The sequence below is a fragment of the Centroberyx gerrardi genome, chromosome 19, assembly GCF_048128805.1.
Source record: "Centroberyx gerrardi isolate f3 chromosome 19, fCenGer3.hap1.cur.20231027, whole genome shotgun sequence".
Lineage (NCBI taxonomy): Eukaryota > Metazoa > Chordata > Actinopteri > Beryciformes > Berycidae > Centroberyx > Centroberyx gerrardi.
The window spans coordinates 25,280,138-25,305,007 of record NC_136015.1 but is presented as its reverse complement, the minus strand read 5'-3'; the positions used below and the strand labels follow the sequence as shown (position 1 = coordinate 25,305,007).

The window sequence follows — 24,870 nt, the reverse complement described above, 5'->3', positions numbered from 1 at the left end:
GTTTCTACTGGGCACTCGGCCCATTTTAACTGCATGAAGGATACTGACAATCTATTGGTCGATGTTTTCTCTCAGTAATTTGCACATCTCCCCAAAAAGGCAACAGCATGTGGTGAATGTAAGGCATTTCTGTTTCATTCTGCATTCCACCCTCAGGCCTTGTTAAGGGAGCAAATGGGAAGTGGTGAGCAACATCATGCACATGATGTCCTTTGGGTGGGCATGAGCCGATCCTGCACTAACTGAGAATTTGAGATGAGCACAAATTCTATAACGTGGTGTAATTTCTGGAGATTAAATGTGCAATAGCAGTGCTCTGACACACTGCAAGATTAATTCCAAAATGCTATCAATTGGAGGAAAATATGCTTCATAAATATCAACATGTACCATCCTATGCTTAAAGGATAAGTTTGGCCATTTTGGACCTAAATATAATTTATCTTGCGTACCTGTCGTACTTGGACCCACAGACAAAATTGGCTCTGTCAGATGAAACGGCGAGCTCTGTTGCCAGCTAAAAATGAGTCCAAACGGGGTTTGTCAAAATATCTCCACAAGCCAGTCTGTGAAAACGATGTGGTGACCATATTTCTATCCACGGCCTGGAGTCATGTTTCCACAACTCCCTGTGGAGCCACAACCTGATATTTTGAGGAACAGTTTGGACTCATCGTTAGCAGCAAGAGGCAATGGAGCTCGCAGTTTCAACCAACAGCTGACTTGAGCCAATATTGTCTGTGGATCCAAATACTACAGGTATGTAATCACAGAACGTATCCTTTTACAAGCATTACTAGCAAGGTCTTAATGACCCATGATGCACTTTACTTTCATGGCCACAACCCATGTAATTTGTAAGAGTAGGCATCAATATTATTAAATGGATATCTCATTTCAGATTGGAAACCCAAAAGTTTTTCCCTATTGAAGATATATTGTCCAACCCTGATGGACACAATGTTTTTAGTCGGTTCACTAAACCCTAAGATATGGCAAAGTCTCTGTTTCTAATACTGTTTGGCATCAAAACCAAACCTATCATAAGGTAGATGTTTGTCACCAAGCCATCAGCTTAGCGGGAACATTGGTCCTGAATGCTCCCTTGATCCTTTTTTTTTCTCTCCATATGGCTTCAATCAGTATTTTGTTTGCTGTATCTTTGCTCTCCATTATAATTAAGAGCTACAAGAGTAAAATATAGCTGCAAGCAGCAATTGCGGGGTCCAAGCACAATTTGAAAAGACAAACAAAACATTACAGAAGGTAGAAAGACACACAGAAAATGACATGTTGTGAAGATTGGACACCGGTTTTGTGTTGATCCGTGACTTCTGTCAAATTAATCTTTTCATTGCAACCACATTGCTGAAGTTTTTCACAATGGCCAAACTTTCTATTACTTGTTTTTGATGAGTAATGGACTCGGCACCTTCCAAAGAATCTATGGATACAAGAATTTTCAGTCTACGACACACGGTTCAGAAGTTATTGGCCAAAATGTAAAGTTGCTTGTTATAGCGCCACCATCTGACCAATATGCGTGGGCTGCCTTGCCTGAGTAGTGGGGGGCGGTAGGACCCCACCTGCCAAATATGGTTGCTGTAGGACCCCTAATTAGACACCAGTGACTTAGACTGCAGTGAGGATTACCCGATAATCCTCACTGCAGTCTAAATAGTTTCAGTGTGATTGTAAACTTTGTCTGGATCCTCCTTCGAGGAAACGAAGCAGGACAAGACTGAACTCTTGGAATCTTCCCAAAGAAACACAAAGTTTGCTTGAGTTGTGTGTGCATGTCTTTGTCGTTGACTCACGCACACTCACACACACAAAGAGTGTATTGCTTTCAGGTATTCCATCACACAGAAGGCACTTCCTTGTAATATCCTCAGAATCTCTGGAAAATAAATAATGACTTCAGCTGAATGACTGCAGGCGTCCTCAAATGAGAGTTTCCCAGTAAATTATGTAATTTAAGACCAATCCCTGACTTGGTGTTATTACTGAATGCCCATCTATGAAAGGTAATCAGTCACACTTACTGATTACTCAAAATGAAGCTACACATTGATCTTTGGAGGTGAAAGATTTGACTTCCTAATAACTTGCAGACACCCTGAGACACAGAGAAAAGCAGAGAGAGAGAAGCTTGCATACAGTTCTGTCGTCTTTATCACAAACACCATAAACATGACAGTAATCATTACAATATACAAAACTGGGAAAGCCTTTCATGTTTAAACATAACTCTATAAATATACAGCTGTATAAAATCAGACATTAGCGATCGAGAAATAAAGATCTTTGTTCAAGCCATGTTTATCAGATAACCACATTTTGTTCTATGCAGTTTGCATTCTTTTAGCATCAATTTTTTTTTTTTAGCAATTTTGATAATTGGATCTTAATCTATGATACTTTTGTTTGCAATCAATTTTTTTTTATCCTTTATCCAGGGAAAGTTGACTGAACATGCTCTTTTTCAGCATCACCCTGCTTTACATTCACTTCAATTTAATTCAGTACAACTTTATTTATCCCACATGGGGCAATTCAAAGGACGCAATTTAAGGTACAACCAAGACAGGACAATCTGGAGCAGCTGGGGGTTTACTGCCTTGCTCAATGGCAGCCTGAGGATTTCTCCGTCACTTTCCCCACCCGGGTTTTTCTCAGGGAATTCGAACCAGCAACCTTCCAGTCACCCATTTTCCCTTCTTTCTCCGCCTGGTCCGGACAAAGGCAATGTTGTTCGTCTACACTGCCACAAAATGTTGCTTGTGTATCGTCAGCTTAAGGGAAATGATGAGGTTTATGTTTCACTGTGCACTTGTGTAAGGAATGAAAAGAATTCAGCTACTGTTCAGGAACAATTTGACAAAGATGTAATATTAGAAAACAACTTCGGCCACAATGCCATCGTCAGGGTTATAGGTTTACATACGTAATCAACAATAAATACATTCAATCACATCCAAAATGGCTAACTCAGAGCCCACTGACCAATCAGACGGCAGAATAAAAAAAAAAATCAGCTGGTGTAGGAGGCACCATCGGGTTCAACCCCTCAAAGATGTATAACGGCATCTCACGGTCAAGAACATTATAGCATGTTAAAACATCTAAAGGAAATCCTTAAAATTAAATTCCTCATTCATTCCATATAGATGAAGACTTGTAAAGTGAAAGATCCAAAAGGCCTCTCTTCGTTTTCAAATGAAGTTCAAATCACCTTTCTCTGCAGGCATCAAGAAATATTCTCATGCCTACAGAGGAAAAGGCAGACGCAGGATGCTTGGCTTCTTTAAGAGGATTTTGACATCCTCTCTCTTAATGAAACCCCTGTGCTCAGTAATTTGGTCCTTTAAAGAGCGCGATGTTTCGAATATACACTTTTCCACAGTGGCATGAAATCATCTATATCGCATTTACATGTAATGAAACTCTTAAAGCTGGAATCTGGGACTTTATTTCCAGGAATAAATAGTTATTTCATCCATCTGGACGGTGGAGTCAGGTTACACAATAAGTGGCAGTATTACCTTGGGTGGAGACGCTCTCCATAGTCTGCTGTTGAAAGTTTTGACTGAGTAGGATTAAAGTCTGCTAACTATCCAGGTAATGTTAGCCAACACAGGTTAGCTGCGCCGGGTAGCCGAGTGCTGCTAGCTATTAGCATACTAGCTAGTTAGCATACTAGCCAACCCAAAGAGCTTACGTTTTCACTTTTCCACCCGGGCATGAAATCATATACAGTATATCGCATTTACAGGTAATGAAACTCTTAATATCACAGTTTTCCCACTGACAGGATGCTGTATTTCTTGTGTACTGAAAATGTACACAATTTCCACATTTAAGGAGTTGAACCCATCAGGCGCTGACGAAGGCTACTGCAGCCGAAATGTGTTGGTTTTTAATATTAAAGCTTTGTCAGGCTGTCAACCCAAGAACTGCTGAATTGTTTTCAATCCTTCGGCTCTTTCTGGATCATGCACATTGGAGGAGACAGACTTTTTAGCACTTATGTAAGGTGGAATGACAATACAGTTGAATTGAACTGATGTCAAGATGAACCCTTTCTGTCTCTTCTCATTATATTGTGTTATGTCGTATTATAATGAACCCTAAAAGGATCTATCTGTATCTGGAACCTTGTTACATTTGACATTTATTTAACTGGGCAGGTCAATTAAGTACAAATTCTTATTTACAGTCATAATAATGTGGACTGTCGCCAGCAGCCAGCTGTTTTTCTTGGAGTGTGACCACATCTATAAAAAGATGTTATTAAGATGAAGAGGTTTCTCTAGAAACTCTAACACTTTCTCTTACAAAATGAAAGGAATGGTTGGTAACTTCAGTCCTTGGTTGACAAAATGATAACACATTAAGAGACGGGAGAATTTTAGAGAACTTCAGGTAATGACGTTTTTCCCCAAACTGGATATACAGCATATTGTCTTGGAAGTGAACTCTTTTTCTCAAGGTTTTCTGTGAATGGCAGCCGTGGGGCGGGTCTTCAGCCGCAGCAGCTCGGGGATTGGTCGGACGCTTCCCTGGTAGAAGTCCAATCCTGTGATCCACTCTACGTCCCTGACTCGTGATTGGTGGAACCACATGAGGTCTTCCACCCAATGAGATTCGGTTTCTGCGCTCTGTCGGGGCAAAAAGTTGTTGAATGATGAGTGATTTGTTCCAAAATATTTTTTTTCACCATTTGAAAAAGAAAGTTTATTATTATCATTATTATTATTATTATTATTATTATTATTATTATTATTATTATTAATAACAATAATATTTATTTTTCACATAAATATGTCATCATACCAGTGTTTTTTCATGGATATTTCATGGATAGAACGAGGCTCTGAGCAGATTTAGAGTTGTCATTTAAAATGCACTCATTTATACAGTGGATCTTTGTTATTTTCTGGCTTGGCCCTGCTGTGTCGCCACATGGGGAAAACATTAAAGGAACACTTTGCTGATTTTCAACCAGCTTTGTATCATTACAGTGTCGGTAGTATATGCAAATGAACAATGTTTACCTTCCCTCCATGTTGCCTGCACGAGAGCTCTCCGTTCATTTGCTTCAAAATCTGTCCTTCCGAGAACCAATGACTCACTGGTTCGCAGAAGTACAACAGATTTTGAAGCTGCGCCCCAGAGACACAGAGAACATTAAAAAAACCTGTTGTTGTTTTTCACGCTATATCCCGATTTCGGATAGAGATATGGTTGAAAATCGGCAAAGTGTTCCTTTAAGTTTCACCATCCAGACATTAGAGAAATGCTTTGTGTAGAGCAGCGTAACAGGAAGCCAGTCAGGAGCCTGTTTGATACAGAGCCATCGTTTGACTTTGATTTGATTGGTTCACGATCAGAGAGAGAGTACGGCGGCCAGCAGGGACAAAGTTTGACAACTGGCAAAGACCGAAGACTTCACTTAAAGGGACGGTCAACCCAGGTACAAATGTTAATCTTCTTCTTCAGTCTCACTCTTGAGTTCTATGTTCATCATCCACCAACATTTGAGTGTTCCTAACATTCAATAACTGGAATAAAATGCAGCTTTTGGCTGCCGGCCAGAGAGCCGCTGACTCTTACTGATTTACTGATTTATCCGGCACAGAGAGGTTTTGCTGGTTTTTACCTTGCAGCTCTCTGAGTTGTCTGGTCTGTGCGGCAGCAGGAAGGAGACGGTCTGCAGCTCGCCGACGCAGCCGCTCACCGGCTGGCTGGAGTCTCTGCAGCTGGTCAGCACCGCAAAGTAATGAGTGGGTATGGGGATGGTGGTGTTGGAGACAAACCTGCAATCACACACAAACAGACAGTCCTGTTCACCTGCAAATACATCTTACATCATTCACTTACACACTTAGCGATTTGCACAGGCACTTGCATATCGTCGCCGTTGGGTGAAAATCTCCTATCTCCTCGTTTTCATGTTTTAGCTTCAACTGAAGGATTCCCTGCTCCTCAGTGGGTTTATGAAGCCCTTTCAAAACCAATTAGATAACCTCAAAAATGCAAAGTTAAAACCAAAGCTCTTAGTTCCTGAAAAGTTGGCAGTTTGGAGACACGAGGTTTTCACGCCACAGCAGCGCTATTCTGCTGTTTGTTGTTGTTGTCTGCGGCTTCAATATCCAACACGAATTTACCTGCAGGGACGTCAAAGTTTATTGTATCGTATCGTATTGCATCTTATGTTATCTTATCTCACGTTATCTTATTATATCGTATCGTGTCGTGTCGTGTCGTATCATATCGTATCTTATCGTATCTTATGTTATCTTATCGTCGTGCACGCTATCAGCTGATTGGCTATCAGCTGTCCAATCTAAGTTGACTCTCATCATCAATCAAATTCAAACAAGTCAAGGCGGTCTTTATAATCTGCCAGCTCACACTGCTGATTATTCTGCTGCTGCTGACCTCCACCTCCCAACCTCCTCCTGCTGTTATCTGACTCTCTCCGAATTCTGTCTGGTTTTATGTCGGTTACATATTATTAATGATATGTCTACTATGCCTTGGGGGGTTTATTGTGCTCCCCGCATAATCTCTCACATGCTGCTTCGATTCATTGGGGAGCTTCCTCAGAGCCTTTTCCGACAAATACAACTGTAGAACCATTAGTGCTATAATGATCCAAACTCCTTTGACGTAAGTGTCTCTGACTGAACTTACAGTATCGTATCGTATCGTATCTTGAATTATCCGTACAAATAAAGTTTTTATAATAGGACATGAGACTTACTGCTGGATCTGATCTGGAGTGTCGTACCGTCCGTCAAAGTTGTAATCAAAGACGGGACCAGAAACCACGTTGATGCCGTTATAATCAAAGGCATATTTCTTCAACAGGGTGCTGTGGAAGTATTCCCAAATCTCTGAGAGAGGAGAGGAGAGGAGAGGAGAGGAGAGGAGAGGAGAGGAGGAGAAGAGAGGAGAGGAGAGAGGAGAGGAGAGGAGAGGAGGAGAATAGAGATAAAAAGGAAAGGAAAGGAGAGGATGGAGGAGGAAGATGAGGATGTAAAGGAGAGGAGAGGAAAGGAAAGAGGAGGAGAGGAGGAAAGGAGATGAGAGACATACAGAAGGAAAGGAAAGGAGGAGATGAGAGGAGGGAGGAGGAAAAGGAGGATGCATTAGAAGTGAAGGAGAGGAGAGGAAAGAAAGGTGAGAGGAGGGTTAGGGAAAGGAGACGAGAGGAAAAGGAGGATAGCAATGGGGGGAGGAGTAGTTAGGGAGGAGAGGTGAGAGAGGAAAGGAGAGAAGTGAAGGATGACAGGAGGAGGGAGGAGAGGAGGAGGAGATGTTACTGCTAAATTCCAACGATAACATCATCATCAGTCAAATCATTTTTTGCAGGGGGCGAGTGATAATTCACGCCGCTCGGTCCGACTCACTCTTAAAGTCGGGGAACATCGGCACCACGTTGCTCATCAGCAGAGCGTCGTACTGCTGCTCCGCTGTGCCGTTCAGGTCTGAAACACAAGAAGAAGAAGACATTATGGGCCGTTGATATGGTTACGGGACGATGGGATGCCACAGAATCAGAAAAGACAGAAACAGCGCAGTAGAAGCTTAAAGCGTTAATCTGCGATTTGTTGATGAGGAGAGGAGAAGAGAGGAGGAGAGGAGAGGAGAGGAGGAGAGGAAGAGAGAAGGGAAGAGAGGAGAGGAAGAGAGGAGATGAAGAGAGGAGAGGAGAGGAGAAGAGGAGAGGAGAGGAGAAGAGAAGAGAAGAGAGGAGAGGAGAGGAGAGTAGGAGAGGGGAGGAAGAGAGGAGAAGAGAGGAGAGGAGAGGAGAAGAGGAGAGGAAGAGAGGAGAAGAGAGGAGAGGAGGAGAGGAGAGGAGGAGAGGAGAGGAGAGGAGAGGAGGAGAGGGGAGGAAGAAAGGAGAGGAAGGAGGAGGAAGATGAGGATGGAAAGGAAAGGAAAGGAAAGTAAGGTTTTTTTTGTTGATTCAGTCTCCATCTTTGTCGCTCAGCGCTGGTGGTCTTTCTGCCCTGCACTTCCCACAGATCACCTGTCAATCAAACAGTGTGGGCGGGACTATGACGTCTTGCTCCTTGGATTCCTTGGATTTTTCTAGGATGGAGTTTTGAGTTTCTGTATAAAACGCATCATTTCCTGTGCGGCAGAGGATTTTTCCCAGGAAAAACTGGAAATGGAAAAGCTCTTATGAACTGGATATGGGTTGGATCACTGCTGCGTTCGAGCAATCAGTGACAGAGAGGAGCAAAATTAACATTTAGTTACATGAAAATGTTTTGCAGATTATTACTATAAAATAAACATGATTCTAGCAGAATACAGTGCATGGTTAACTCACAGTCTCTTCAAGATCACAGAGATCATAAGTAAACAAAGAAAACTGCCTCAGCCTGGGGAACAAGAGAACATGCTCTAGTTCTGTGGAAACCTTCAGAGTTCCCGTGAAGTTGGAAGGAAGCAGATATTTTGGCTGGGTTGTGTGTGATTTAACTCCCAATACAGTCCCATTATCTTTTCCAGAGTTACTGTGAGGCAGGAGGAATGGAAATGATATCCTTCCAGGGAAGACTTCCTGAAAGTTTTTTGTTTACTTTTGTACATGACACACTTTGTTCTGTTTCAGTGAAGCGTTTCCTCTGCGCTCCTTCAGCAGTATTGCATTAGTTCTGGTAATATGAAAAAAGACAAGAAATAAATGTTTGCAAATACCGAGAACTTTTTTCTTGAGGCCGTTTTGAAGCAAACTGAAATTACAGTAAACCCACATGACCTTCCTTTCTGTTGAAATTGTAGGTGGAGGGCCGGACCATCAAGCCTTATCTCAGGAAACTTAATTAAATGAGAACAATGTCTGCTAAATGAATTATCAGATGACCTTTCTTTCTGTTGCATTTGCCGGCGGAGGGTTGGACCGTCACGCCTGGTGTTGGGAAACTTTGTGAAATGAGTCTTAAAATGCAAATAACGAGCTCCATGCTACTTTCCCAACACACCTATATTTACATGATTAAATACAAAGAAATTGGTTTAATTGTATTTCTACATTATTTTGAAGGCTTTCTCATAATTCTGAGGAAAGATGTTATCATTCTGAGACAATGATCTCAGAATGATAACATAATTGTCTCAAACTTCTGAGAAATGATGTCATAGATTCGGAAAACAAACAAAGGGGACTGTATTTTGTTTCTCCAAGTGAATGCAATACGCTTGCGTAGCTTTCAGCAATCCTCAGGGAGCAGGAGTCTGTTGCTTTGAATCACAGGTGACTGTACGGGAATATAAATATAGTTATCCGGCCAACTGTTCTACTGAAACCCCAACCTGTCTCTCTGCTGCATTGCATTCTGGTCTCTCTCCTGCTCCTGTGGGTGGAGAAACTGGTCTCTCTCCTCTTCTACGATGGATTTCTCTCCTGTATGATTGTTGAACGTCTCTCGGTGCAAAATGGCGGCTCTAGAAAGAAGCCCTCGCTCTTTGATTCTGAGGGACTGACACCAGAACCTGACGTTTACCGCTGATGTTTTACATCCTGAAACATTTTCATCATCTACGATCGGCAAGAAAAATACACCACTAAACTAACTATACAACTACTAAATGGAGCCAGAAACTCAAAGTACACTGCAGATAACAGTGTTACAGTGTTTTGGGGTGAACTTGTCCTTTAACCAAAGTTTTGGTTTTGCTTAAACCTAATCTTAGCTAACCTGTGTTGCACACATGAAAATAGCGTGTGAAGTTTGTGCTGTTGTCACATAAGTGGTGGAGGAACGTAATCCTGAGATTATCCGTGTCCGCAGCATGTAATCTGCGTTTCAGAGTTTGTGCTCATTTCTTAACTTTTTGTGAGACTGTTGGACCGAACAGTCGCCGTCCGGCTTCAGGTTTCCTCTTAGAAACCTTATTTATGCAGCACTAAAGCTGTATTCCAGCTCTATAATGAACTTTTTGAGATTTCAGATGTTCAGATTTTGTTCCTAAAGCTGCATAGAGCCGACTGAAGTAAAGACTCTTCAACTCAGAGTCATTGACCTTGTTGAGACAGACAGCGGGAAGACAGACAGGCCGGAAGTCGCTTATAGGAAGAGAAAAGGCATTGCTCAATCAAGTCACACATGAGACAAAACCACAACAGACATACAGAAAAATTAAGGAGCCGACAATGGTTCTCCAGAGTGACGCCATAGAAGAACCATTTCTGGCTGCACAAAGAACCTTATATGGTTATTTGGGATATAAAAAGGTTCTTAATTCTTAGTTATTGGATGGTGGAAAATAACCAAACCCCTCCACTGCCAGTCAAAAGTTTGGACACGCCACATTTCTCTTAATTTTTCCTATTTTCCACATTTTAGAATAACAGTAAAGACATCAAAACTATGAAATAACATAAATGGAATTATGCAGCGACCAAAAAAGTGTTAAACAAATCAAAACTATGTTATTTTAGATTCTTTGCCTTGATGGAAAGGCAAAGGCTTTGGAAAGAAATTCATACATAGGATCAACTTCACTATTTATATTTGTCTAAGAAACTCATTTCAAGCATTTAAGCAGAAGCCTTTAGCGCAAATGAGGCTAAACAAGGGCAGATAAATAAAAGCACAATGCAGGCACCACAGCAGAGGAGAACAGGAATGGTTCTTCTATGGCGTCAGTCCGGAGAACCATTTTCGGCACCTTTATTTTTTTGTGCACACACTCACACTTCATATTGCAATATGCGCACGCGTGCACATATTGCAATATGAAGTGTGAGTGGACACTGTTTGTGATTACTGATGAGGAAGTTTAATGATGGCGCAAGTATGAGCATTTAAAAAAAATACATCATGTCAGCATACTGGAAACACTGGAAGAACAGTGATGTTGTCAGCGGTTAGTTTCAGGAGGATGACAAAGAGTCACACACATCTGTGTTATCAGAGAGAGACAGTGTGTGTATGTGTGTGTGTGTGTGTGCGTGTGTGTGGTCGTACTGGGCGGGTAGAGGAAGGCATGGCTCAGGTTCCCGGCACCGCTGTACTGGTCACATGTGGGACTGAGGGCTGCTGGGAGTCTCACATCAGCTCTCAGACAGTCTGCGGTCGCCGCCGGCAACGGATCCACGTCCACCTGCAGGGGCGAGACGACGACATGAGGTCATGTCTGGATATTACTGTGCACTACGAGACAATGTAATGAGTGTGTGTGTGTGTGTATATAGTGCGTATAATGCTGAGCATGCACTACCAATCAAAAATTTGGACACACCACATTTCTCTTTATTTTTCCTATTTTCCACATTTTAGAATAACAGTAAAGATATCAAAACTATGAAATAACACAAATGGAATTACGCAGCGAACAAAAAAGTGTTAAATCAAAACTATCTTATATTTTAGATTCTTTGCCTTGATGGAAAGGCAAAGGCTTTGGAAAGAAATTCATACATAGGATCAACTTCACTATTTATATTTGTCAAAGAAACTAGATCAGATCAAAATGGCTTTAAGAGAATGAAACAGAGCATTCAGTCAGGTGTCCAGACTGTTGACTGGTAGAGTGTATTGAATTCAAACTGTTAAAAGAAAGAGCACAGCATTCTGCAACATGGGCATTTTCAACCCGTTTTTATAATACGCACAAGAAAAATAAGAAAATAAATCTGCACACTATAAATACAAGGCTACGACAAAAAAGTCTCGTTAAAAAAAAACAAGAAATATACGTACAAAAGTACTAGGGAGCAAACGTTTCAGCTACACGCAGAATTATTTTCCTATTTTTGTAGTTTACAATAATTCTGTCTGTCTGAGTTATTGATTCCTGAGTCCAATCGACGCTCTTCTTTCAAGCCCCAAAAAATGGCAGGTAAGAGATCAGTTATCAGTGGGAAGTCCAGCAAAATGCGACTATGTCATCGCCCAGAGACTGGGTGAGACTGGGTGAGACTGGGTAAGACTGGGTGAGACTGGGTGAGACTGGGTGAGACTGGGTAAGACTGGGTGAGACTGGGTGAGACTGGGTGAGACTGGGTAAGACTGGGTGAGACTGGGTGAGACTGGGTAAGACTGGGTGAGACTGGGTGAGACTGGGTGAGACTGGGTAAGACTGGGTGAGACTGGGTGAGACTGGGTGAGACTCGGTGAGACTGGGTGAGACTGGGTAAGACTGGGTGAGACTAGGTGAGACTGGGTAAGACTGGGTGAGACTCGGTGAGACTGGGTAAGACTGGGTGAGACTGGGTAAGACTGGGTGAGACTCGGTGAGACTGGGTAAGACTGGGTGAGACTGGGTAAGACTGGGTGAGACTGGGTGAGACTGGGTGAGACTCGGTGAGACTGGGTAAGACTGGGTGAGACTGGGTGAGACTGGGTAAGACCGGGTGAGACTGGGTGAGACCGGGTAAGATTGGGTGAGACTGGGTGAGACTGGGTGAAACTGGGTGAGACTGGGTAAGACTGGGTGAGACTGGGTGAGACTGGGTGAGACTCGGTGAGACTGGGTGAGACTGGGTGAAACTGGGTGAGACTGGGTGAGACTGGGTAAGACTGGGTGAGACTCGGTAAGACTGGGTGAGACTGGGTGAGACTCGGTAAGACTGGGTAAGACTGGGTAAGACTCGGTGAGACTGGGTGAGACTGGGTAAGACTGGGTGAGACTGGGTGAGACTGGGTGAGACTGGGTGCGCTCCATTTCCTGACCGCCGGAGCACAAAGGCTGTCTAGTGAGCGACATAACATCAGCGCTCAAGTCCAGTTTCTCTATATACAGTCCTGTACCACACATTTTTTTTTGCTGGTTTTTACTTTTGATCATTACTGCTTGTAAATGATTTAACTCAGGATGTAAATAAATATGCTGCTGCATTGTGAGGTGTGCACTTCACAGTACACACTTTATCCGGATATGTACATATTGTATTATATGTACTTTATAGCAGTGATTCTTCAGTGATTTTTCATATCATGGACTCCTAATTTAGTCCACATTAGAGCCACGGACCCCCATTTAATGAGATTTTGTCTCTCTGACCCAAATCTGAGAATATTTTTATTGTCAGATATGATTTTGTCCAGATTTCCATGACTATGTGTATTGTAGGTAGAGATAACAGAGATCAGAAGAGTCATTCTTCTACATTCTTTAACGTAGCATAAATTAAATAATGCCGAAGTTTAACAATTCATCAGTTTGCTAGGGACCCACCAGAACCCCCTCAAGGACCCCTGGTGGTCCCCGGACCCCACGTTGAGAACCACTGCTTTATAGTATCTACTTTATCTTGATATGTGCATGTCACCTGAGGGTTGCTGACAACAACACACTGAAACTCTGAAACCATTTAATAGTAGTTAATTAAATTAAAATTAAGTTAAGTTAAATTAAGTTAAAAAAATTGCGGCCGCTACAGTAGCTTGGCTATTTAAATATGGCGGGTTTGTGCAGGATGTCCCGTGTCGCGCAATGATGACGATTCTCTCTGACCAATCAGTAGTCTGCAGTGTTTTCACGTCACCTTTTGGTATCGCCTCAACTCGCTTGGAACCTCGACGGAGGTGCTACCAAAAAAAAGTACCAGGTAATATGGTACCTGGTACCTGGTAATATGGTACCTGGTACCTGGTAATATGGTACCAGGTACCTGGTAATATGGTACCTGGTACCTGGTAATATGGTACCTGGTACCTGGTAATATGGTACCAGGTACCTGGTAATATGGTACCTGGTACCAGGTAATATGGTACCTGGTACCTGGTAATATGGTACCTGGTAATATGGTACCTGGTACCAGGTAATATGGTACCTGGTACCTGGTAATATGGTACCTGGTACCTGGTACTTGCCCAATGGAAAACCAAAAAAGGCGAGTAGAGTCGAGTCGAGTTGAGCCGGTACCATGCGATGGAAAAGCGGCATATTAGTACTGCACAGTCTGCTTTTTAAAAGGTGATTCCACTTTCATCATGTGATGTGAGTGTGTGCTGAATGTTGGAATAAGTGTTTGTTTGTCTGCTGTAAATGTTTTTTAAACTGCAAAACAAATTGCCTCACGGAGGACATTAAAGTTTTCTATTCTATTCTACAAACAAAGACGCAAGCTCTACACAGAAAGGACCGGGCTGAGACAGGAAGAGAGAAACATGTGTTTGTTTTTCTGTGTTTCTCATGTCGTCATCCATGTTCCTGTCACTGTTTGCCTTGGCACCTGTTCTCCGCTCAACGCCCCAGCGGGGGTCCCTCTGTGAGCTTTCTAACCTTTTCCTAACGAGGGTTTTTTCTTGGGACTTTTTCCGTGTGTGGTTCAAGGCTCTAAGGCTGGTTGATAGGTTAGGATATGTAGAACAGGCAGGCTGTTATGTCTTGCTAATAGAGCTGTCTAATTGCGATTATTATTGCAAGTTTTTCTTGTCATACATTTTTTCAAACTTTAAAATTGTTTAAAGAATAGTGATTTTGTTAAACAAAACTAGATGTGAGTGTGCAGGATTTACTGAGTTTGAGTCTGATCAAAGGTTTTGCTTCATGGACCAAAGATCACCTGCAGCTCAGAAACTCCTTGTTCACAAAACAAAGTTTGGACCAAACTCTCTCTGAAGAAATGAACTGCAGACTCTGAGATTTGGAAACTGCAGATGTTCATATTGCAAGTCTACTTTTTTTCGATTAATTGTTCAGCTCTACTTGCTGATATCTAGTTTTGTGTGTCTCTCTCTTCTGTCCTCTGTCATTCTGTTCTGTGGTTGATGATTGATCAGTTAGATCCAGTTAGATCCAGTTCTCTGTAAAGTCCATGTGATAAACGACTTTATAAATAAACAAACTTGAAGATGCAACTTGAAACTTGAAGACAGAGCAGACGAACGTGTTGATTTGCACACACATACGGAAACACATACTGAAAGTAAGTCATCTTGAGTCACAAGCGAATCTCGAGTCATTTGCCACAGTCCCAAATAAGTCACAGTCCCAAATAAGCCACCCGTCATAACAATCCTGACTTGAGCCTGACTCGAGGCTATGTCATAAGACCCAGGTCACACATCTGGGTACAGCTGGAAACAGCTAATGCACACTGCAAAAACTGACAGATCTTCTCTCCAGGATTTTTTTTGTGAAATCATCTCACTGCACTGGCAGATAATTTTACTGGTTTCAACAAATTAAACTTTTTTTCCAGGAGAATGTAACTTGTTTCTGGACATTTACTTGGTAAAAATGAAATTGTCTTGGAGAAAGTTTCTTGTTTCCAGATTTTCTTCATTGCTTTATGATGATTTCTTGAAAGAAGTCATATTGGCATGAATCAAATTTAACCAGCAAGATTATCTGCCAGTGCAGTGAGAGAATCTGACTAAAAATATCATGAAATAAGCTGATAGCTCTGGAGACAAGACAAAAATCACTGGACAGCTTGTCATTTTTTGCAGTGTGTGGAGTTACAGGAGAGCAAGCAGGAGTGTGAGTTCACGCTGGATAGACGTCATTTTTTACCAGAAGCACCAACATCAGGTCCAGACGATAACCGCTTCTGACGAGGTTCTGGTCGGGTGTTTTTAATAAGAGCAAAACGTATCGAGCGCCTGTGTTTCCACTGTTAATTCTTGCCGTAATGTTGGAGGTTTGAACAGATGTCACAGGTCTGGATCTGACGCTCTGCAGCAACCAATGATGTAAGAATGTAACAGATAATGTAACAACTCAGTTATTACGTAATTAGTCAATATTATTACATTATCGGTTAAAAAAGAAAAAAGAAAATGCAACCCAATAATGTAATAACTGCCATGTAACCACTTGTCAAAATGTAACAAAATGTCTAGTTAGTATGTATCTAGTAGTATGTGTGTGTGTGTGTGTGTGTCAGGTAGAGCTGCAACGATTAATCGATTAGTTGTCAACTATTAAATTAATCGCCAACTATTTTGATAATCGATTAATCGGTTTGAGTAATTTTTTAAGAAAAATAAGTCAAAATTCTCTGATTCCTGCTTCTTAAATGTGAATATTTTCTGGTTTCTTTACTCCTCTGTGACAGTAAACTGAATATCTTTGGGTTGTGGACAAAACAAGACATTTGAGGACGTCATCTTGGGCTTTGGGAAACACTGATCGACATTTTTCACCATTTTCTGACATTTTAAAATAATTAATTAATTAATAATCGTTAGTTGCAGCCCTAGTGTCAGGTGCTACCAGGCTCACCGGCTTGTCGACGGTGAAGGAGGTCCACAGCGGCATCAGGGCTTTGTGGCTGAAGGCGCTGATGAAGCCCTGCTGGTGGAGGAGGCAGTAGCTCTGTCCGCCCTGAAGCATCATGGGACGGCCGAACAGCGCATGCTGCTTCTCCACAGCAGACTCTGCAAGGTAAGAGAGAAAGAGTTCGATTCACTCGCCATCAGAACCGTTTTAATCATCAACTACAGCAAATGTCCAGGAATGACACTGTACAGGTGACACTGGTGCAAAGACGAGTTTATGTAAGAAACTAAATCCACCTATTCAATAATCATTTGCACATATTTCAGTTTATTTCACAAACTAAAACACAGAAGGCAACAGTAAACATCCTGAGGGAAACCTGATGCAGCAGCGATGTGAAACGCATCGTTCACTTGACTTGAAATAATACTTGAAAATAAGTCTGATAAAAACTTGAAGTAAAGACCGCTGCAACTCCAGTTTGAAATATCAAAAGGCTAAATACTTGATTTATTATTAAATACATTAATACATGAGAGAAGCATTAAGAAGCAGCAACATGTTTGGGCCATAGGGCCGTCTTCAGGGTGTCAAAGCTTAAGAGGAGTTGCCTGGGTCTTTACTCCAAGTTTTGTGTCAGAGGTTTTTGCCCATAGACCAGAGAGCAGCCTCTTATACTACAGAACCCACCAGCAGAGCTCCTGTATCTCTTTTTTTACTTAAAGGTCCATCTCCTCCACTCTCCAGTGTTTTATTTTGTGTCTTGAGGTCCATTCAAAGCTGTGTGTGTGGTGTCATGAACCAAAAACACTCTCAATCCATTTCTCCACGTTCATTTTCCAGCATCTCTCTGAGCCTTACCAAGAACAGGCCGTTTCTGTCGCCGTGTCTTTAAGACTCATTAATATTAACGACCCCTCTGTTCCCATTGGCTAACCGTTTCAAGAGTGAAACGTGAGACGCCGCGGCCCGGCGGCTACAGGTAGGGAAAACTCTCCGGTAATAAACGATGACGACCGCTCGACCGCTTTGAAAAAAACACTTTGTTAGTCTATTATTTCTTACAGAAATGATAATGAGCGAACCTTTGTGACGCCACAAAGTTACGGAAGTCCAAACGGCTCGTTTAGAGGCTCGCTTTCCTAATATGGATTGTGTGGATTTAGTTGGCGACCGTGCGTTTTGATACTTTCACCATGTTTAGATAGACCATCCAACTCCTTTATCATCACAGAGGCAAGGGGAGTCCTGCTTTACATTATATGGGACCTTTAAGTTATTAAAAGTAACTTCAGACAAGTCGTTCAACAAGTTATTTAGTGTGCAGCAACTTTACTTCTTTATGGGCAACAGTAAACATCCTGATGTGAGATGCATCATTCCCCTGAGCTCTGTGTTTGACACGTGGAAAAATGAACGAACAGACAAACGAGATAAGACTCTCCTGTCTGTCTCTACTGTGAACTATCATAATAAAAAAGTAAATCCAGACATGCATCATGCTGCAGGGACAACAGAACCTCATGTACCAGGTAAACATATAAGCGATGCCCGTATATTTTTAAGGCTTACATAACACGTAAATATGAAGGCGCTTTCAATGTCATAAAAAAAATAAAATAAGCGGTGACTCTTTACCTTCTTCAGCTGTCAGATTCAGACGCCTGTTGATGGCATTTCCACTCTGAGGAGAAGGAACAAACATAGAATGGGTATAGTCCTTTATGTATGCAACTGTGTGTGCATGCATGAAAAGTATGTTTGTGTATTTACATGTCATTTTTTTTTTTGCACCAATGTAAGACCCAAATCGCTACAGTCAACAGAAAAGTCTAGAATGTGTGTAGAAAGTTTTATGACAGAAAGCAGAAATTTGACGGTTGATGGTTTAAAGCGGAGGCCAAATAAAAACTCATAATCAAAAGTTCTCTCCCTTCATACTGACGTTTCGAATTTCGGGATGGGGCAACCACAAAACCAACCATCACTCAGTTTATCTCGATTTCCTAGAACTTCTCCGTGTTCCCTGCCAGTCTGCTCTTATCACAGGTTTGAAGGAGATAGCACAGAAACTTGCTTTTTACTGTAAGTCTGCATCACAACACTGATGAAACAGTAATAGACGCACTGATTTCAAATGATCCATCACTGCCAAACCAAACCCTGCCATTTTATCCCTGAAATTCTCCATCACATAAACATGAATTATCCGTTAAAAATAACATAGCTTTGAAAGAGTAAGGTTAGTATCATGGGTTTATAAGGGATTTATTCATGGGTTGATTCACAGAGACACTAGAAATTAAGATTTTTCATGCCTTTTGTGCAGGTTTACAGGTTATTAATGAGTTATTAATGGAAAGTTCCTGTCTCCCTGAATTTTACATTAAATTAGAAAGTAAGGAGTCAAACATTAAGGGGGTGTTTAAGGAAGTTTTGATGGGGTCTCCTGCATTAATAACTCCCTTAACTCATTTTAAGGGGATTTTGCATGACTTGAGGGGTGAATTAATGTTAATATAAGGTTATTTTAAGGGATTACTGGTTCGTAGAGCATGGAAGGGCAGAAGCCTTTAGATCAAAATGGCTTTAAGAGAATGAAACACAGAACATTCAGTCAGGTGGGTGCAGACTTCTCGCAGTGTAAATTAAATGGTATTAAACCCTTTGAGTTATGCTTGTAATTAAGGGATTTATAAATAGACTTGACTTGATTTGACTTTGAAACATACTGCAGCTTCTTGTGCCAGTTGTTATGGAAACCGGAGCGTTCTTGTTTCTGCCTGATTTGCTCTGTTATGTTGACACACAACATTCACAAGTCAGCACACATGCCTTGGTTACCACAGGACAGAAAGCGCCTTGTAGCTACCGCACCCCATCTAAACCGCAGTCAGAGGGAGGAATGCCCCCTCGGGTGCTGTTGCTATGATGATGAAGGTCCAGGTGAAAAATATTGATACTGGGGAGTGAATCCCCTGAGGAGTGAATCTACTGAGGAATGAATCTGCAGGAGTTTTGACTCACAGCGGCAGGTAGTTTCCCTGGAAATGAGACAAAATAAGTTCAGCGGAAGTCAGAGTCAGGAGTGACTCCGAATTCCGACGCTCTGCGAGCCAGTAATCCCTTAAAATACCCATTAATTCACCCCTTAATTCATGCAATATCCCCCTAAAATTAATTGAGTTATTAATGGAGGAGACCCCATCAAAACTTCCTTAAACACCCCTTAATGTTTGACTGCTTACTTTCTAATTTAATGTAAAATTCAGGGAGACAGGAACTTTCCCTTAATACTCCTGTAACCTGTAAATCTGCACAAAAGACATGAAAAATCCCTTAATTTCTACTGTCTCTGTGAATCAACCCATGAATAAATCCCTTATAAACCCATGATACTAGCCTTACTTTATTAAATTATTTTAATGGATAATTAATGTTAATTCATGAGACAATAATGATATTTCAGGGATCAAATTAAGGGGTTTTGGTTCCGTAGTGAAATATTCTGAAATAAAGCTGAGAGAACCGGAGCACATGACAGTTTCTATTTTATTTATTCGGTTTCAACTGCGTCTTCATCAGAGTGAAAACAGTTTGAAGCTGAAGCTATCTGTCTGCCCACTCTATTCTTCTCTACTCTACTACATTCTACTTTACTTGACTCTATTCTTCTCTACTCTACCCTACTTTATGCTAGTTTACTCTACTCTTCTCTATTCTACTCTAACTCTATTCTACTTCTACTCAACTCTATTCTACTCGACTTGACTATATTCTACTTTACTTGATTCTATTCTACGCTACTGTACGCTACCCTTGTTTGCTGTGTTCTATCCAGTTCAGTTTTAATCTACTCTACTCTGTTCTACCCAGTTCAGTTTTAATCTACTCTACTCTGTTCTACCCAGTTCTGTTTTAATCTACTCTACTGTGTTCTGTCAGGTCAGTTTGACTATACTCTGCTTTACTCCTTTACTCTGCTGTACTCTATTGTGTTCTGTCCATTTTAGTTTGACTCAGTTCTACTCTACTCTACTCTACTCCAGTGTTACTCTACTCTTCTCTACTCTACTCCAGTGTGACTCTACTCTACTCTACTCTACTCCAGTGTGACTCTACTTTACTCAACTCTACTCTACTCCAGTGTGACTCTACTCTACTCTACTCTACTCTACTCTACTCCAGTGTGACTCTACTCTACTCAACTCTACTCCAGTGTGACTCTACTGTATTCTACTCTACTCTACTCCAGTGTGTCTCTACTCGACTCTAACTCCAGTGTGACTCTACTCTTCTTTACTCTACTCCAGTGAGACTCTACTCTTCTCTGCTCTACTCCAGTGTGACTCTACTCTTCTCTACTCTACTCCAGTGAGACTCTACTCTTCTCGACTCTACTCCAGTGAGACTCTACTCTTCTCTGCTCTACTCCAGTGTGACTCTACTCTTCTCTACTCTACTCCAGTGTGACTCTACTCTTCTCGACTCTACTCCAGTGAGACTCTACTCGACTCTACTCCAGTGAGACTCTACTCTTCTCTACTCTACTCCAGTGTGACTCTACTCTTCTCTACTCTACTCCAGTGAGACTCTACTCGACTCTACTCCAGTGTGACTCTACTCTTCCCTACTCTACTCCACTGTGACTCTACTGTATTCTACTCTACTCCACTCCAGTGTGACTCTACTCTACTCTACTCCAGTGAGACTCTACTCTTCTCTACTCTACTCCAGTGTGACTCTACTCTTCTCTACTCTACCCCAGTGTGACTCTACTCTTCTCTACTCTACTCCAGTGTGACTCTACTCTTCTCTACTCTACCCCAGTGTGACTCTACTCTTCTCTACTCTACTCCAGTGTGACTCTACTCTTCTCTACTCTACTCCAGTGAGACTCTACTCTTATCTACTCTACTCCAGTGAGACTCTACTCTTCTCTGCTCTACTCCAGTGAGACTCTACTCTTATCTACTCTACTCCAGTGAGACTCTACTCTTCTCTACTCTACTCCAGTGTGACTCTATTCTTCTCTACTCAACTCCAGTGTGACTCTACTCTTCTCTACTCTACTCCAGTGAGACTCTACTCGACTCTACTCCAGTGAGACTCTACTCTTCTCTACTCTACTCCAGTGTGACTCTACTCTTCTCTGCTCTACTCCAGTGAGACTCTACTCTTATCTACTCTACTCCAGTGAGACTCTACTCTTCTCTACTCTACTCCAGTGTGACTCTACTCTTCTCTACTCAACTCCAGTGTGACTCTACTCTTCTCTACTCTACTCCAGTGAGACTCTACTCGACTCTACTCCAGTGAGACTCTACTCTTCTCTACTCTACTCCAGTGTGACTCTACTCTTCTCTACTCTACTCCAGTGTGACTCTACTCTTCTCTGCTCTACTCCAGTGTGACTCTACTCTTCTCTACTTTACTCCAGTGTGACTCTACTCTTCTCTACTCTACTCCAGTGAGACTCTACTCTTCTCTACTCTACTCCAGTGTGACTCTACTCTTCTCTACTCTACTCCAGTGAGACTCTACTGTGCTCTGCTGAGTGTCAGTGTGTTCCCACCAGCTGTGGACAGGAGCAGCCCAGGCTGTCCTCCGGCTGCAGGCTGAGCAGCGGACAGCGAGCCGGCCGGCTCTGCTCGGCGGGGGGGGCGGGGGCGTGGGGGGGGCGGCGCAGCAGGTGGTTCATACTGCCGTGGGTCCCGTTGTTTTCAGCGGGAGAGATCTCCAGCACATCTGGACGGGGAGAGTTGGGTTGAGATGAGTTTATGGAAAATATAAATGATAAAACCTGAACAAACGCCAAAGAGAAGAAATTTACACAAATTCAGCAAGCGAGATTTAAAAACAAAACAAAACAGGCTTAAAGAGATCTTTCAGGTGATGTCACCCCCCTCTGGCGGCCATCTTGGAGGTCCTCAGCTCTGTGAACAGCTGACTGTGTTTCTGTCGTCTCAACAGAATTGAACAGACGGTTAATTTCTGTCTGTTTCTGACTGAACTGATTATTTCATCACTGATCCATCTGATTGATTTAGTGTTTAGATAATGTCAGCTTGTTAGCTAGCTAACCATAGTATCTGGTCAGCTAACCATCACTGTCTTGTTGTTAACACATCTGATTAGCACACTAGCTAACGTATCTAGTAGCAGCTACCGTTAGCATGTTCACATTAACATCAGTGTGTTTTCTGGCTAGTTAGCTAGCTAACAGTTTGTTCAGGTTAACTGAGCTGACTCTTCTCAAGCTACAACTCAGAGTGTTTTGGAGTAGAGACTAGGGCTAAAGACAAGACAGTTTACTGTGTCACAGTAACCAAATCCACCTTATCACACTATTCACTTTTACTGAGAACGTTACTGAATGGATCTACAGCCACACCACAACAAGCTGACTCATGTAGGGTTTCTCTCTTGTTCTTGCCCACTTGTTATTATTTGCATATAGCTAGTTCTTCTGCTTCACGGCTCTCAGGGACTCAAGACCTATTTGTGTCTCACGTGTAATCTGTCAAGAAACATTTCTGCATGTATGAACTCACCACACATGAGGTTGTAGAGCTCGATGTTGGAGAAAGGTTCGATTTCTGTTTTGTACAGAAACTTGGGTCCATAGCTGACGAACATGGCCTGAGAAAATCAAAAAAGGTTAAAAAGGTTGAAACTCCTGTACTTCTGTACTATCGGAGGAGGTAAAATTGCAAATAAAACAGTTTAATTCAAAAAGAAGAGAGGCAACTTTTTGGCCCTCTGACGCTCATTGGCGTCAACATCGCATCCATTTTGCAGTTCACCTCCATATTAATGATTATTAACATTTTAAAGACAAAGCAGAGGGTTTTTACTACTACTGCTGACCGATGACATCATCAAGGCAGTTCTCAAAGCCTTGAAACTTCCTCAACATATATACTGAGATTTATTATTTCACTTAAAAAACAGTAGTAAAGTAAAAAAAACAGAGAAGTAGAGAAGAATAGAGAAGAATAGAATAGAATAGAATAGAATAGATCTCTATTGCTCACATGCATGCTCTCCACATCGTTGTCGTAGCCGTGCGCCCCTCCAGAGCAGAACGTCAGAGAGCCTGGGTAACTGCCGGAAAACACAAGTTCTTCAGTTCCTGCACAGCGATCAATCATTTCTTCTTGTATCAAAATCAATCATTTGTTTTCAACTGCACCTGCATAATTGATTACAACTAAGGTGTTTTCGCCAAAGGAAGGTAGACATGGGACAGTCTTACACACTTCAGTACTTTTAAACTTTCAGAAGATGCAAGTAAAGTAATAACCTGGCAACCATTTAATTTAGAGAAACGAGTTTTGCGTTACAATATGCATTTTAATGATACAAGTTCTACTGCAGTAGAGGCCTGTCATAAAGTGTTTTGAGTCGTCACCAATGGTTACACCGCCATGTTGGAAGAGCGGCAACAAAAAACATTGTAACATTGTCACCTCTTTAACATGAAACCTTTTGCTTTGTTTGCACTTCCAACTTGGCGGTGTGTCCCTCGTAACCAATGGTGACTGAAAACTTCAAGCAACAGCTGCAATTGAAAAACAACCGAAAAACTACTGGAGGACAGATGAGCGATGCATGATGGGGGACTCGTACCTCTCGAACAGCCACTTCGGGGTGACCAGGACGTTGACGTCTTCGATGCGCCGGCTGTTGGCGAAGTGGAGGCGTTTGGGCAGGTTGGCCTTCAGGTACGGCTTGATCTTTTGGTCCGGCGTCTTACACTGACATCACCGAGACGGAGACAAAAGTTACCCGGAGGTCCTGTTTGTTTATTGTAAGTTACAATAAATTAACAGGAACTCCGGGTAACTTTGAGAGAAATGACTCACTTCTTTACCAGTTAAAAGTGAGTCATTTCTCATTGAAAAACTGCAGATATTTTGGAAGAAAGTTACCTGAAATTCATGTTAATTTATTGTAACTGGCAATTACAGTAATTTCTCAGGATTTAAAGAAACACAGACAATAACATACTCTAAAATGTCACTATGCTATAAGTAAAGGCCTCAAGGTAGCTAATAATGAGATAAATAATCAATAGTGAGCTTTACTTCCATGCCAGCTATGACTTGTAGAGTGGGTGTCACATTCTTCAAATGGTGGATATCTGATTTTAGAATGAAACTCTTCTCATTGTGAAACATTTAACATAAGAGTTACCAATAACTGAAGCTACTTACAGTCATGTTGGCCACAAGTCCAGCTGAGTTCACTGCCAAGGAAAAAAAGGGCTAAGTGAGTGTTTTTGTCAGGCCTCCGCCAACACTGGACAATTCTCCAGCTTTCTGCTGCACCCGAACACATCAGTCCTGACACTTCAGATTAAATTAAAGTAATTTATAGACTGTAAACAGACCCTTGGGGTTTGGAATCAAGTCTCTTGTTAGTTTCACAGTTCTGGCTAAAAAACGATAATCACCACCAAAATGAAATCAGCTGTTCCTTGGCCCAACACCAATCTGACAGACAGATATACAAAGAAACTAACAGGGGGTGAAAACAGAAACTCTTTGACGGAGGTAATGATTTGAGTTTTCAGACCAAAATGGAGGATGATTACTGACTTTACTGACTTTACTGACTTTACTGACTTTACTGACTTTACGTTACTCGCTCTTGAAAGTAACTAAACAA

The 24,870-nt window shown here is 41.8% G+C and overlaps 2 protein-coding genes across 2 annotated transcripts in view; one reads left to right on the top strand and one right to left on the bottom strand.

Moving 5' to 3' along the window:
• The window catches only part of rnf139 (ring finger protein 139), a 328,745-nt gene that overhangs the window by 252,710 nt on the left and 51,165 nt on the right, over positions 1–24,870 (top strand). The gene's annotated exons all lie outside the window — the stretch shown is intronic.
• LOC139919264 (venom phosphodiesterase CdcPDE) overlaps positions 4,196–24,870 on the bottom strand; it is a 44,457-nt gene continuing 23,782 nt past the window's right edge. The window contains exons 14-25 of the mRNA XM_071908946.2: positions 24,417–24,448; positions 23,830–23,957; positions 23,235–23,304; positions 22,752–22,839; positions 21,773–21,945; positions 17,836–17,881; positions 16,201–16,355; positions 10,992–11,127; positions 7,419–7,496; positions 6,770–6,902; positions 5,663–5,819; positions 4,196–4,661 (exon numbers count right to left, since the gene is read on the bottom strand). Coding sequence (XP_071765047.2) covers positions 4,488–4,661; positions 5,663–5,819; positions 6,770–6,902; positions 7,419–7,496; positions 10,992–11,127; positions 16,201–16,355; positions 17,836–17,881; positions 21,773–21,945; positions 22,752–22,839; positions 23,235–23,304; positions 23,830–23,957; positions 24,417–24,448 — 1,370 coding nt within the window. The 3' untranslated portion in view covers positions 4,196–4,487. The remainder of the gene's footprint in view (positions 4,662–5,662; positions 5,820–6,769; positions 6,903–7,418; positions 7,497–10,991; positions 11,128–16,200; positions 16,356–17,835; positions 17,882–21,772; positions 21,946–22,751; positions 22,840–23,234; positions 23,305–23,829; positions 23,958–24,416; positions 24,449–24,870) is intronic.